The sequence below is a fragment of the Pan troglodytes genome, chromosome 3 (assembly GCF_028858775.2).
Source record: "Pan troglodytes isolate AG18354 chromosome 3, NHGRI_mPanTro3-v2.0_pri, whole genome shotgun sequence".
Lineage (NCBI taxonomy): Eukaryota > Metazoa > Chordata > Mammalia > Primates > Hominidae > Pan > Pan troglodytes.
In genome coordinates this window covers 83277807-83293151 of record NC_072401.2, presented here as the reverse complement: position 1 = coordinate 83293151, position 15345 = coordinate 83277807, and the positions used below count along the sequence as shown (strand labels likewise).

At 39.7% G+C, this 15345-nt stretch overlaps 1 protein-coding gene across 2 annotated transcripts in view; it reads right to left on the bottom strand.

Annotated features, from left to right (window-relative positions):
* Nucleotides 1-3451: 3451 nt before the first annotated feature.
* Nucleotides 3452-15345, bottom strand: part of CNGA1 (cyclic nucleotide gated channel subunit alpha 1) — a 45461-nt gene continuing 33567 nt past the window's right edge. For both annotated transcript variants that reach the window (XM_016944927.3, XM_054683167.1), the window contains exons 5-9: nt 10805-10846; nt 10615-10722; nt 9478-9585; nt 8205-8311; nt 3452-5304 (exon numbers count right to left, since the gene is read on the bottom strand). In XM_016944927.3, the coding sequence (XP_016800416.1) occupies nt 3896-5304; nt 8205-8311; nt 9478-9585; nt 10615-10722; nt 10805-10846 (1774 nt within the window). In that variant the 3' untranslated portion in view covers nt 3452-3895. The remainder of the gene's footprint in view (nt 5305-8204; nt 8312-9477; nt 9586-10614; nt 10723-10804; nt 10847-15345) is intronic.

The following is a 15345-nucleotide window of genomic DNA, read 5'->3' as shown; positions in this document are numbered from 1 at the left end:
CCCCTGTAATCCCAGCACATTGGGAGGATGAGGTGGGCAGACCACGAGGTCAGGCGATTGAGACCAGCCTGGCCAACGTGGTGAAACTCCGTCTCCACTAAAAATACAAAAGTTAGCCAGGCGTGGTGGCATGTGTGTGTAGGTCCAAGTAGGTCCAAGTAGGTCCAAGTTCTTGTCTCATGACCAGGAAGAATTAGGCACATGGACACTGCAGAGTGAGTGGAGTAGAATTTATTAAGCGAAAGGAAAGCTCTCAGCAAAGAGGGGACGTGGGGTTGTGGGGGTGGTTCCCCTACCCAAAGGCGGGAAAAAGTCCCCCAGTATGGCTGAGCTTGGGGCCTTTTATGGGCTCAGAATAGGAAGTGCATGCTGATGGTTTGTGAGTATGCAAAAAAGATTAAAGTGAAGACATCACTCAAAGGTGGGCACAACAGTGTAGAAAACCAACAGAAAAGGGTAGGTATATGTAAAGTAGGTGAAGGGTGGGGATCAATCAGAGGAAAGCATGCCAAACGGAAAGACAAGTTCTCAATCTGGTCTGAGAATTTAACTTGTAGCTTGGCTTTCAGGCTTTAAACTGTCTTCAGCTTGGAGGTGGTGTTTCACCAGGGACCTGCCCCTATCTGCCTAGGCATGTGGCTGCCTCCTGCCTCCCTTAGTGAGACTCAGTTTAAAAAAAAAAATTCCCACTCTCACTCAGTTTCTAATACTCTACATTCTCAACAATCTTACTATTGCCTGGCCATGATTTTTGTATTTGTAAAATGAGTAGGGATGGACTAGATGATCTCTGAGGCCTTTCTACATTCTCCTTTCCCTTTCCTTGAATTCCCCACTTTCTTTCTTCTTCACCTAGAGATAAACTAGTTTAGGGAATATCAAACTATTTCTTTTGAGTCTACACACCTGTTGATTCATATTTTGTATTCTGAACAGTCTATAAACCTGGGCATCCAATAACACAGTTTCAGTTAACACGAAGAAGAACATTACCTAAATTTACAGTGTCCTAAGTAGGCTTATTTCCAATACTGTTAAATCAGTAGTTTTAAGACTTTTTAAAGCAATGGACTTTTTAAAAATAAAAATGTAAACTTAATTTTAATATAAACACCATTTGCTCCATTTTGTCCCCTTTTGTTTATCTCTAGTACATGTCTTAAACATCAGCAAGCTTTTTGTAATGTAATTATTATTATTCCCTTGGTGAACTTCCTAAAATTAAGAAATACTCAAATGCTTCAATGTGTCATATTACTTTATCAATTAAATTTAAATTTTAAATTTTATTTGATTATGTTTTCAGTTCAAACTAGTATATAGTTTGCTATACTAAAATCTTCTGGAAATATTTGTGTCAGAGAAATATTACTCTTTATTGCCAAAGACCACTGATTACACCGCTTATAATCTCTAAACAGCTTCGGGCTTTCAAGGTTATAATTGTAGACCTACATTGCCACCTAATGGTAGGAAGCTTAATCACACCATATTTTAAGTTGGAAACGGGTTTTTTTTTTTTTTTAATGTATGCAAAATGTTAAAGCAGTCTCTTCCTATGAGAACTCTATATTATAATAGAGTTGGCAGAAGAACAGGGTAAACACTCACCAGACATATTGGCAAGACTAGAGATTGAATTTCTATTCCCTCACTGATCTACCATCTTTGAGTCCCAGCTCCTCTCAGACACAGGTATTAAGGATCTTCAGATTTCATCCTACCCACCTCCCCACCCTCACTCCTGTCCTTATGCCAAACCTGTTCTAGTCCTCATATGTTAAGATGCTAGTTCTGGATGACCAATTGGCGTCTAGAATCAACTTGGAATACGGCTGGTGTCTGGGTTGCTAAAAGGTGAGTTCCTGCTTTAGCATCCACATGTACCCAAGTCAACACTCTTATCATGAATTTCCCTAAAGCTATATGTTTCCTGTCTTAAAAAAAACTCCCTGATGAAGCTGGAATCCAATTATGAACCTCTGCATTGCACCCCAGGTGCCTGTAAACTAAAGCCCACAGTGCAATTTCAGCACGTCAGATTCCTCTCTACATGGAGGAGTCATGAAAAAAAGAATAGTTGGCTAAATTCGCCTTACCCCAAGACTTTGAGCCAAGAATCAGCCACCTGTCCAATGTAAGCATCAGCAAGACTATAGAGCTTGGGCCAGGGGTCACCAAATCAGAATCCTTGGCTGTATCTCTAGCCCAGATGAGAGTCAAAGTATTCACCCTAGTCCTGGATGCTGTAATTAGGGGTGCTTCTTCTTGGGAGCCAGCTCTAAGCCAGGTATGTAACCCTCATTCTCCCTATCTTACCATATCTATCTGGTATGGGTAGCCAGTAAGCCTCTTTACACTGTCTTAGAGGTTTTTATAACAGGCAAGAAATGGCACAGAGAAAAAGAACAAAACGCAGATGAAGAAGTAATAACAAGAACAAGAAGAAAAAGAAAGGAAAAGGAGAACTTGTGTCAGAGAGAAATACGTTATGGTATTATATACAACGCACCCACTCCAGGACTAGACATTTCTGTAGTGAAGAAATACTTGCCAGCTGATATTGAAGGAACAGCCAAGATGAATGAAACACAGGACTTCAAAGATATAATGTGTAGTTCAATGGATATTCTACTGGTACAATAGAATAAAATATGCCATCGGCATACCCCAAGCAAGGTCTGTTTAAGTATCTGAAATGTCAAATTAACAAGAAGCCATTTTTAGTCATGTCATTATAGATAGGGATAGAAATCTTCTAGTGATCTGTGTTAAGAAAGATTTTTTGAGCCACATCTGGGTTCAGCAGAAGATGGCTGATTGATTAGCAATGTTTTCCACATTCACACACTTGCCAGATAGTTTCCTTTTCTTTTCTAGGACCATCCTCTCATTAACTCTTTCCTGGTTCTCTACATGCATGCTTCTCAAGCTTCAACATGAATATGAAACACTTGCTAAGATGCAGATTCTGATGCAGTAGGTAGGGGTAGAGCCCAGGATTCTGCATTTCTGAGAAGCTCCCAGGTGATGCTCATGGTGGTCTCCAGAAATTTCAAGTCGCCTTTTTTAACATTATGACAATTTCCCTTGTTAATCATCCAGAAATATTATTACTTTATCCCTTTTTCTTACTGCTGGCCAGGCAGAGAAGTAAAAAAATAGCCACTGCTGTCAGGTCTTAATAATCAGAAAAAAATTAAAATTTAATATAAAAGATTCCTAAAACATTTTATGATTTTCAATGTAATATATCTCTATATCTATGTGTGTGTATATATATATATTCATAAAGTCTGATTTATCATGCTTTATTGGTAAAAAGTTTCTCTCAACCACTCTTTCTCAGTCCTAGACTACAAAAATGATTGATTTTCCTTAAAATGACCCTGAAGTTCTGCAAGATCCTAAACTGCCTGCTAAATTATCAAATAACTCATTTTCACTACAGTTGCATAATTAATTTTACTTTATTACAGTCTAATTTTTAAAAATGTTATCCCAAATATGATGTACATGGTAATTCTCAGTTACTTCAAATACGCTTCACTCAACAATGGAAATGGCATGAAAGTGAGGGCTACTTATTCATTTTTATGAAGAATATTACATAAAATGAGCATATGTGAAAAAATCAGAAAATACAGACACTGACAAGTTAATCAGTTTATATCTTTGCACATTATCAGTTGTGAAAAATCCCAAGATATAAAGCTTTTTTAATCATAGTATCTCTCAGAGAGGGTGTGGGCCTTGTACCTTGCACCAAAGCACATTTTCCTCATGGAAAAATTTCCCAACTGAGTCTTCCTCTTCTTTTAAATTTTAGTTGATGTCAGTCATAGGATCAAAAGGATCATGAGGCATGTCCCTGTTAATGACCAGCTTTTCGGTTCTATGTAGAGTCGATGGGCCCACTTTCCGCTCCAAGTCCCTCAATACTTGAAAATTCTGTGTCAATAAGCGGTTTCAGAAATTTCTCAACCTTGGTTAATCTTTGTTTCAGTTTCTGCTGCATGGACTCATACTCAGCCAAGATTCGGGCAAACCTTGTTTGCAGGAGGTCTACTGACCCCTCCATTCGAGTAACCTTCTCTTCAAGATCTTTAGGATCACTGCCAGCATTTGCAATATTTAGATCCAGTAGACCATCTTTCATTAAAATCTGCTTCCCTTTCTCTTCCAGCATAGTTTTGGCATCTGGGTACTCAGTTAGAGCTTCCATGAGGTCATCTTTTGAGAGACAGAACAGGTCTGAGTAGCCAATACTTTTAATATTGGCCGTTCTTCGATTGCCAGCTTTGCTCCCTTTAATGTTAAGAATGCTGATCTCACCGAAGTAGCTGCCATCGCTCAATACCACAAACTGAGTGACTCCATCATCTGCCACCACAGCGAGTTTGCCTTCCTTGATAATGTACATCTCTCGTCCGATATCCCCTTTCTTGCAAATATAATCTCCAGGACTGTAGACTTGGGGTTGCAATTTCAAGACCAACTCTACCAACAGACCAGCTTCACAATCAGCAAAAATGCGTACCTTTTTTAATGTGTCTAAGTGAACGTTGATGGCAATTTCTGCTCTTAGTTTATCAGGTAGATACTTTAAGACTTCTTTCTCATCAACTGTTTTTTTGTTGGTCCACAGGTAGTCAAACCATTTAATAACCCTCTTTTCCATATCTTTGCTTACATTTCGAAAATGCATATATTGCTTGATAGCATCAATTCTTGCTTGAAATTCTGCTCTGGCTGCATTCATGTTGGAAATCATAGAACCTATGTTACCAACGATGGTAGCAAAAATTAACACTCCAATTAGGAAATCAACCACCACAAAGACATACTCAGAATCCCTCACGGGAGGGGGTGTTTCACCAATAGTAGTCAAAGTCAGTGTAGACCAGTAAAGGCTGTATACGTATTTTCTAGCCAAACGGCCAAATTCAGGATCATTAATATCAGGGTAGACCCATGTATCATTTCCAAATCCAATAGCTTTAGAAATAGAGTAGAACACACATGCATTCCAGTGGATAATGATGACGATATACATAACAAGGTTGGAAATCCTGAAGATGTTTGGATAGTTTGTCCTTGTTTCTGTTCTCTGGAAGAACTCAAACATACGAGAGAACCGTAACAACCTGTTTAATCTAATTTCTGGATAGTTCCACCCTAACTTAAAATACAGCAAATCAGTTGGTATCAGTGACAGAACATCAAGTTTAAATTGCAAGTTGGATTTATATTTATTTATGAGTTTAAGTTCTTCCTTTACCAGCAGCCCTTGTTCTAGGTAACCTAAAATAGAAAATAAAATCAATTCAGTGTTTCTCCTTTTTATGTCATTGTGAATTTTTGTGAATAACTGTCAATTAACTTTGTTGAGGTCAACAGAAAAATTCATTTTCAATAAATATGCCTTTAACAATGTAATAAAATACAAATACTAATAAACCTATGGCTGTAGAAAATATTCTGCTGTAGAAATAAAAGGTAAAATTTTGGCCAGACAGCTCACATCTGTAATCCCAGTGCTTTGGGAGGCTGAGACCCAATATCACTTGAGCCTGGGAGTTCGAGGCTGCAGTGAGCCATGATAGCACTACTGCATTCCAGCCTGGGCAACAGCGAGACCCTGTCTCAAAAAAAAAAAGAAAAAAAGAAAAATTTTGTAAGTGCAAAAGTGAGAGTGTACAAATCTCTCAAGGTCTATCATCTCCATCCAGGTAAAGGCATTCCTTTCATGAGTAGCATTCTTGTGATATTGTGAGATATATATATATTTGGTCCCTGGCACAGAACTCTTAAAACTCTTGTAATTTCCTAAGCAATATGGTTACTAAGTGCATTTTTTTTTTTTTTTGAGTCAGAGTCTTGCTCTGTCACCTAGGCTGGAGTGCAGTGGTGCAATCTCGTCTTGCTGCAACCTCCGCCTCTGGCTTCAAGCAATTCTTCTGCCTCAGCCTCCTGAGTAGCTAGGACTACAGGCGCGTGCCACCACGCCCAGCTAATTTTTGTATTTTTAGTAGAGACAGGGTTTCACCATATTGGCCAGGCTGGTCTTCATCTCCTGACCTCGTGATCCACCTGCCTTGGCCTCCCAAAGTGCTGGGATTACAGGCATGAGCAACTGAGCGCGGCCCTAAGTCCGTCTTTTGTTGTGGTATTTGGTTCTTGACCCCAGTTCCTGAAACAGAGCTCTTTATCCCTTGATATTTCCTGGGTGATAGAAATGTCTTTTGTTCTGGCCAGGTGTAGTGGCTTACACCTGTAATCCCAGCACTTTGGAAGGCTGAGGCAGGAGGATCCCTTGAGTGCAGGAGTTTGAGACCAGCTTAAGTCTCTATGATATTATTTGAAAGAAAAAAAGAAAGAAAGAAAGAGAGAGAGAGAGGGATGGAGGGAGGGAGGGAAAGAAAGAAAGAAAAGAAAGAAAGAAAGAGAAAGAAAGAAAGAAAGAAAGAGAAAGAAGAAAGAAAGAAAGAGAAAGAAAGAAAGAGGAAAGAAAGAAAAAGAAAAGTGTCTTTTGGTCTAACGAAGCAGCCCTTGGTGAGGTCCAAGATGGGGCTGGTCACCAGAAAGACTAAGTTATGTTTAGAAGCTTGGAACTTTTACCCCAACCTCCTTCATCCAGGAAAGGGAGAAGCACTGGAGACTGAGTTAATAGTCCATCATGCCTCCATGATAAAACCTCTATAAAAATCCCTGAACTATGGGGTTTGGAGCATTATCAGGTTAGTGAACACATCTATGAACTAGGAGGGTGCCAAACCCCAGTTCCATGGGGACAAAAGCCCCTGTTCTCATGACTCTTCCCGACTTTGCCCTATGTATCTCTTCATCTGGCTCTTCATCTGTATTCATTATCATACCCTTTATTAATATAATAGCGCAGTAAACATAAGTGTTTTCCTATGGTCTGTAAGTTGTGCTAGCAAATTACTAGACCCACAAGGGAGCTGTGGGAACTCCAATTTATAGCTGGTCAGTCAGAAGCACAAGCCACAACCTGAGACTTACGATTGGCATCTGAAGTGGGGGATCATCTTGGGAGACTGAGCCCTTAACCTGTTGGGCCTGTTCTAACTCCCGTTAGTGTCCGAATTCAGTTAAATTTTAACCCAGCTGGTGTTACAGAATTGCTTGGTGTGTAGAGGAAACGCCATATACATATCGGTCACCAGAATTGTGTTGTATTGAGAGCGTAGTAACATACAATGGGTTGTTGTTTTTTTCCCCCACCGTACACAGTTCATGGAAGGTTTCCTGAACACACTAGCAATGTGCCTAATAGCCCACGCCAGTGTCTTGTCAGAATCCCAGCCCTATCGTGGACGCTTGGGTACTTGCCCTGTGCTGTCTATTTTGCATATTCTTGCCTTACCCCTTCGATGTGAAGCATAAGTGTCCTTTGAGGCTGCATTTTCATCTCTCATTCTTGCTCCCTTAGACACTTGGGATCTTCCCTCCTATGCTGTTACCATGGGCTTGTGTGTTTTAAACCCAGCATTTCAGCCCTCTGATACATTACACTAGGAAAGGGATTTGCTCCTTCTCCTAAACTGGCTACCAAAGCTACAAATATGACAGGGCATTGTTCCAGGATACTAGTATTTAGAGAATGTTCAATTTTACGTAATGATTCTTAAAAGGTTATAGTCTGTGTATAACGGTTACATTTGCATGTGAGAGTGTAGAAACAATTAGCTTCTACGTACTTAACAGAAATACTTCAGAAGCTATCCCCTCTGGTCAATAATATCTCACCATAAACCACAAAGCTGAGTTAAGTGCATTTTTCCTCCTTCTTATAAAATTTTGAATATGGCTCTGCTGAGGACAATGACATTTTTCCCCACGACTCTTTACATTATCTCCCTGTTAGCTTCCCCCTGTAGCTGGCAGAATATTTCTGCTCTCTCTATTCCTCTCGCCTGGCACAAAACCAATGAACAAGATAATGGAGGAAAGCCACATCTACTTGTCAAAAAGTTGCCTGGTAACTTCCTCTGAATCAGCTGGAGTCATCTAAGCCTGTGAGTTTATACATCGTGACTCTTGCCTTCACCTGTGCCTTTTTCTCTAAAACAGATTTTTGTGAGTTTTCTTTGAAGAATACTTGGATTAGGAAATGTCAAATTACAATGCTAGAGATAAAAGCATGAAATTTTAAAATATTCAAAACTGAACATATTTACCTGTCCTTGTTCGTACAAACATATCGATTAAATAGACTATGTCTGATACATAATCCAAAATGAGCCAATATTCTAGGTAATCAGATTGAAGTTCATCAAAACATGCTCTATAAAAAAAGAAACACTTGTATAAATAAAAAAGAAATGGGGGCCAATTTAAGTAAAAGTTCTCTTTGTATATTTTCTTTATCATGATGAGAAGCACAGCACACTCAGGCTAGGAGAGGTCCTTAGAGTCCTTTAATTAACCATGGCTCTCCCGATATTTTCCCTGAGTGGTTGGATTTCGATCCTCACACTTCTGAATTCCAACATCCTTTCCATGATACTAGTCAGCTTAGTAAAAACATCCAATAAGAATAAGTGGGTTGAAGGGTACAAGTATACAGTAAGACAGAAGGAATAAATTCAATGTTTGATAGCAGACTATACTTAACAAAAATGTATTGAACTTGGGTGATGGACACTCTAAATACCCTGACTTAATCACTATATGCATTATATACAAGTAACAAAATTTCACATGTACCCCATAAATTTGTACAAAAAAATCTTTAAATAAATTTAAAAAATAAATGGCCTAAAACTAAAATCAAAATATGTTGGGTGAAACACATCGATCACCAGGTTCATATTGACTATCTGTACCCAAAATGCTTTAGGAAGTTGTGCTTGGTCTTGGATGAGTGAGATGTTTACCATCTAAAAGACATTAAATCCTTGATCTTTTTCCACTATTGGCAACATTTTTTTCTCATAGGTCAAAGAAAATAGTTTCTCCCGATGTTCTAATTAAGTTATTATACAACCAAAAGTTTAAAAGTCTTCCCCTCCAACAACAGACACTGGGGTCTATTTGAGAGTGGCGGGTGGGAAAAGGGAGAGAAGCAGAAAAAATAACGATTGGGTACTGGGCTTAACACCTGGGTGAGAAAATAATCTGTGCACCAAACCCCTGTGACACGAGTTTACCTATAAAACAAGCCTGCACATGTACCCCCGAACGTCAAATAAAAGTTAAAAAAATTAAAAAATAAAAGTTTTCCCCGACCCCTCCATGCATCCCAGTACTGCAGACCCAATTATATTGAGAACTGAAGCACTTCCTCCTGATCCCAGGAAAACACACTGAGAATAATCTAGCCTCTCTTTACCACCTGCAGTAGAGAAAGGAGGTGTGTCCTAAAGGGCTCTAAGTCAAATTGTTTAGTCAGTGAACTTGGAAACTAGAAATGGGGTGAGATCCACCAAAAAAAAAAAAAATTATAGACACCTGGCAATAACCATTGTCCAGTTGTACATAACAGGTAATGTGATGCAAAACAGCCAGTTGTAATATGTGTTTCCCGAGGGATCAATAACCACAACTTCTTTCTTCTCCCTAGCGGCAATTAGAAATAAAGGGGATAGTTACCAAGATACAAGAACATTTTTATTTACCATGTTAAACATCGTTATGCCCATCAACCACAATTAATGAAATGGAAGTAAGCTGGAGAAGCTCACTCTGCAGTGTGAAGATTAGCATGGCATAAGAGCACTAGTCATAAGAAAGTGGTTAGTGAGGGGTGGATAGATAACAAAACGACCAGTTTTTTTTTTTTTTTTTTTGAGAGGCCAGCTATGTTTTATTAAGCTAAATGTTAAAGAGATGTGTAAAAATGTAAAACAATGCCACTCTTCTCATTAAGACCAGTCTTATATTAAAGCATACATTAGGTTTTTACTAAAGCCCTGGTTTCACTGCGATGCTGCAGTCAGTTGTATACCTCAGCCACTGAGAGGGAATAGTGGCATAGATCTGGGGTCCCCAACCCCCGGGCTGTGGGCCGGTACTGGTTTGTGGTCTGTTAGGAACCCAGCGGGCCACACAGCAGGAGGTGAGCTGCAGGGCGAGGGAGCTTTACTGCCTGAGCTCGGCCTCCTGTCAGATCAGCAGTGGCATTAGATTCTCATAGGAGCACAAACCTTATTGTGATCTGCGCGTGCAAGGGATCTAGGTTGCACACTCCTTATAAGAATGTAATTAAAATAAAAATTAAATTTTTATTTCAGTTTTTAAAATGATTGTAGGATCCTAGAAACCTAATCCTCCTTGGAACCTAAATATTTCTCAGCGATAAGTTATCTTCACCAATGCTTAGGGAAGAGAATTAACCCTAGCAGTGAAAATTCTTGAGAGAATTAAGAATAATGCTACCATTGCTAATTTTAGGGAAATTGGAAAAAGTTTTAATTCACTTCTGATAATTTATGTTAAATGTTTATTTTTCAATGTTTAAAGACATTTGGTCTTTACACAGGGCTCTTTACTATAAAGTTTCTTTCTACTTTGTATTATGGAAAATCATCCCTGCATCTAAAACCCATCACAATTTCCTTCTATTTCAATGCCACTAAAAGTGCTTACTCTTCTTTCTTATCTTTGCTTTTCTCCTCTTTCTTTTTCTTCTCTTTGTCCTTTTTCTTCTTTTTCTTCTCTGGGTCATTTTTATTTTCATTTTTATCATCTGACTTGCTGAAAAAATTAAGCAAGTAGTATTAAAATACAGAAATGTTATGGGCAGAAAAATGTGGGGTAATTCTTGCCAAAGTCTTACCTCTTCTTTTCTTTTTTCTTTTTCTTTTTTTCTTCTGGTTCCCTAAAGAAAAAAATAATATATCTGTCACATAATCACAGTCTTCCACTCTTATTTACTTTCTTTTTCATTGAGCAAAAATCTCAGCCTTGCATTCAAAGACCTGCTCCAGTGCTCAAAACCCATCTGGTCTCTTACTGGAGGTTTCTACCCCAAAAAGTGGGGGGTGGGGCAGACAATTATCCAGATAATAAACAAGAACTTCTAAGCTAATAGATTTGGGAAATAGAAACAAATGGAGATGAATAAAGGCATAGAACCAAGGAGAAAAATTTAAGAAACAACAGCCCCCCAAGAGTGTTCTTCGAAAGTGTTAATGTATTAAAAATAATATTTAAAATTTAAGCTTCTTGACATCATTTACATTTATCCTTGAATAAAATCATTGAGAATTTTAAGAAAATGCCATCAATTTTCTTTAGAGGGGATAACCCTGACTGAAGTCATTTTTCATGAGTAATCAACAAGCTGTCTGGTAATATGGTGGAATCTCAGTTATTAGAATAATTTACCAGATTTAAGGCCACCTTTTTCCACATACAATTTCTTCTTGAGTGGAGACTGTATAACTAGTGCCTCTTTCTATGATTAGCTTTCTCTATCAGCAGGGGAATAGATTCTGAAGTCAGACAGACCTAGGGTTATAGCAGGCTGCCATTGTCAGCTCAGAAGTCTTAGGAAATTTCATTAGCCAGACATGAATGAACAGGCATCTTGTTACCACTAGGATAGTCAGAGAAGGCTTTTAAAGGGAAGTAGTTCTAAAGCTAGGCCTCAAAGTATCACTAAGACTTGGAGTTGAGAAGAAGAGAGAGGATGTTAGAGCAGGAAAATTTCTAAGTGCAATGGACTCAATCTGGGTAAGAATGACCCAACAGAAGTGGAAAGCCTCTGTTGAGAAGAAATGGAAGATAAGATTGACAAGTGAGGTGAGGCTTAACATCTAAGATGGTCACGTACAAACAGGGACAGAACAATAAAGTTGGATAAGGAAGAATTTACTGCTATGGGAGTACACTTCTATTCAAGATTTGACAGCCTAGCATGGATCCTGAAGGATGATGTCGACACACTACTCAAATGGCTCTTGGAAACCTGGAAAAAGGTAATGGCCCACACAAAATGAAATAAACATTAACACCATGGCAGATGGTGGAGGAAGGTATCAAAAGACTCAGAAAAGTGGCATCTTGAAGTGGATACACTGTTTGGAAGATAGCCTACCAGCTAATTATGTTCCCAAAGAGGGCTCAAAGGATGCAAAATTGATGTGGAATGGGCTGGTGAGAGGGATATTATCAGCTTTGAGAAGTTCAGTGGTACTATCCTCTGTAGGCCAGGGCTGATGGTGGGAAATGTCATTACAGAACTGAGTTCTCTGAGAGCAATAGGGATAATAGGATCTAGAAATAACTGAGACTAATGGCAGTGCTTACCCATCAGAAGTAAGGTTGGTCCAGTAATTATAATGAGCATTAAGGTGGGGATGGTAACCAAGGGTCTTAACCCATAGACAGCTATGGAGGAGGTTAATAGAATATAGTATTCCTAGACAGATGGGAAGCCTGTTAGCTAGTTAGGGTATTATTTAATGTATACAACCAAAACGAATCAGGAATGAATAATTAGGAGGTTGAGGGCAACTTACTCCATCAAAAAAATCAGAATCCTAGTAGGGCATGGTGGCTTATGGCTATAATCTCAGCACTTTGGGAGGTTGAGGCGGGAGGATCACTTGAGCCCAGGAGTTCAAGACCAGCCCGGGCAACATAGCAAGACCCCATCTCAAAAAATAAATTGATTCATTACAATTTAAATTTTAAAAAAATCAGAATCCTTTGAACAGTTCCAGACCTAAGCCAGTGCTTAGACCTAAGCCAGTACTTAGACCTAAAACCAATGACTAGAGGAGAAGCCAAGACCCATGAAGAAAGACTCTGCAACAGTATGACAAACATATTCCAGTAACGATTTCCCTGGTCTTTCTCCTAAAGAACCTATGGCCATTACTTAGATCACTATACTCTGGGGGAAAAAAAGAATACTTAGATACATTGAAGACTGTTTGGCACAGGATCCATGTTGATGTTGAAACCTAGGGATTGAAGCATCATCGTGGCCCCCTGTTAAACTTGAGGGGCATATGATGGACTGGTAATAATAGATTCCTGGATGAGATATGACTTATGGTGTTTCCCACTGGGTCCACAGACCCACTACTATGTGATCATTTCTCCAGTTCCTAAATGTAAAAGTGAAATGTATGTAATTCTTGAATATAAAAGTAGAATGTATATAAGTTCCTGAATATAAAAGAGAAATGTATATAATTGTATAAAATCATGCATGGAGGAGTGGTGGTCTCTCTTAATTTCCCCATGTAATTTATCATCTGACTCCCACAAAAACCAAATAGATCCTAGTGGATGGCAGAGAGACTACTGCAAAATCAACCAAGTAGTAGCCCCAATTGCAGCTGACATGTCCTATGTGGAAAATAACACAGTGACCCACTCTGTGATCACTTCTCCAGTTCCTAAATGTAAAAGTGAAATGTACATAATTCCTGAATACAAAAGGGAAATGTATATAGTTGGTCATCGGCACAACTCCCACCCCTACCCCACTAGTTCCTTGGCTTGTGAGGAAAGAGGTGTAAGACCGAGGAGAAGCCCTTAAGCTGCTTCCCACCTTCTGGCCAAAAGCAACATTGCATCCTGGGGAGAAAAAGAAATGCCATCCTTAAAGACCTAATGCATGCAGGGGTGGTGATCGCTCTTCATTTCCCCACATAATTCATCATCAGACCCCTGCAAAAACCAAATGGATCCTAATGGACAGCAATAGACAATTGCAAAATCAACCAAGTAGTAGCCCCAATTGCAGCTGCTGTGTCATATGTGGAAAACAATGCATTCACTTGATATACACTGCATACCTAAGGTTCTGGGTCAGTCATTGTGAATGTCATTTTTCATTACTATCAGGAAAGAGGATCAGACATAGCTCATACTCACAGGGGATAACAAACTGTACACACCTACACTCTTTTCCAAGGTTATATTAACTTTCTTTCCTACTGTCATGACAGCCTTGAGGGACCTGGATAACGTGGACATTTCTCAGAGCACCACATTAGTCCACTATATCTGCATCAATGGCATTCTGTTAGTCAGACCCTGAAATAGGATTACCTAACCATGGGACATAAAAAGAATGCCCATTATGAGATGGATTCTGTCAGAAACAACAACTCATAATGTATCAATCCGTCATATGATGAAGTAAGATATCTGGGATTGAGCATGAATCAGAGCAAATAAGTAAGCTGCCCAGGCAGGTGGCTCAGTACCCTTCGTCTTTTTTTTTCTTTCTTTCTTTTTTTTTTTTGAGGAGTCTTGCTCTGTCACCCAGGCAGGAGTGCGGTGGCACAATCTCGGCTCACTGCAACCTCTGCCTCCCGGTTCAAGTGATTCCCCTGCCTCAGCCTCCCAAGTAGCTGGGACTAAAGGCGTGCACCACCACACCTGGTTAATTTTTGTATTTTTAGTAGAAATGAGGTTTCACCACGTAGGTTGGCCAGGCTGGTCTCCATTCCTGACCTTAGGTGGTCTGCCTGCCTCGGCCTCCCAAAGTGCTGGGATTACAGGTGTGAGCCACCATGCCTGGCCTTCAGTACCCTTCTTTATGTCATTTCCACGTTGGAAATTTCCATTCATTTTCCATTATGTCATTTTCCACTCAGCACCTATTTATCAGCCCCCACCTGTGGCCATATGTGGGGTTCTTTAGAAGGAGCTGATACGGCATGTTGCATAGATGGGTCAGTTTAGAATGTGGATGCAAGCCAAAATGGTCTGTGTCTGCACCACAGCCTCACTTAGAGGTGGTCTTGAAAGTGTGAGGTTAATTTCCCCAATGGCACAGCTTCAAGCAGTATACAGTCATCTAGTTTGTATGGAAAAAGAAATAGCCCAGACTGGGTCCGATGGCTCAAGCCTGTAATCCCAGCACTTTAGGACGCTGAGGTGGGAGGATCACGTGAGGCCAAGGAGTTAGAGACCAGCCTGGCCAACATGGCGAAACCCCACTAAAAATACAAAAATTAGCCAGGCGTGGTGGCTCACGCCTGTAATCCCAGCTACTTGGGAGGCTGAGGCAGGAGGATCATTTGATCCCGGGAGATGGAGGCTGCAGTGAGCCAAGATTGCACCACTGCACTCCAGCACGGGCAACTGAGTGAGTACCTGTCTCAAAAAAGAAAAGAAAAAAAAAGGGAAAAAGAAATAGCCCAAATGAAGAATATACATGTGTAAAAGGACTCGTGGGCAGTCACAAATGCCTTGACTGGTTGGTCAGGGACCTGGATGGAAAACGATGGAAAGATCAGGGAAAATATTTCAGAAGAGGCAGACTGAATGGACATATTATGAGTGTGAGCACAAAGTTTGAAAATCTTTGTTTTTATTTGTTTGTTTTTCGCTTGTAGTGAACGTGCCTGT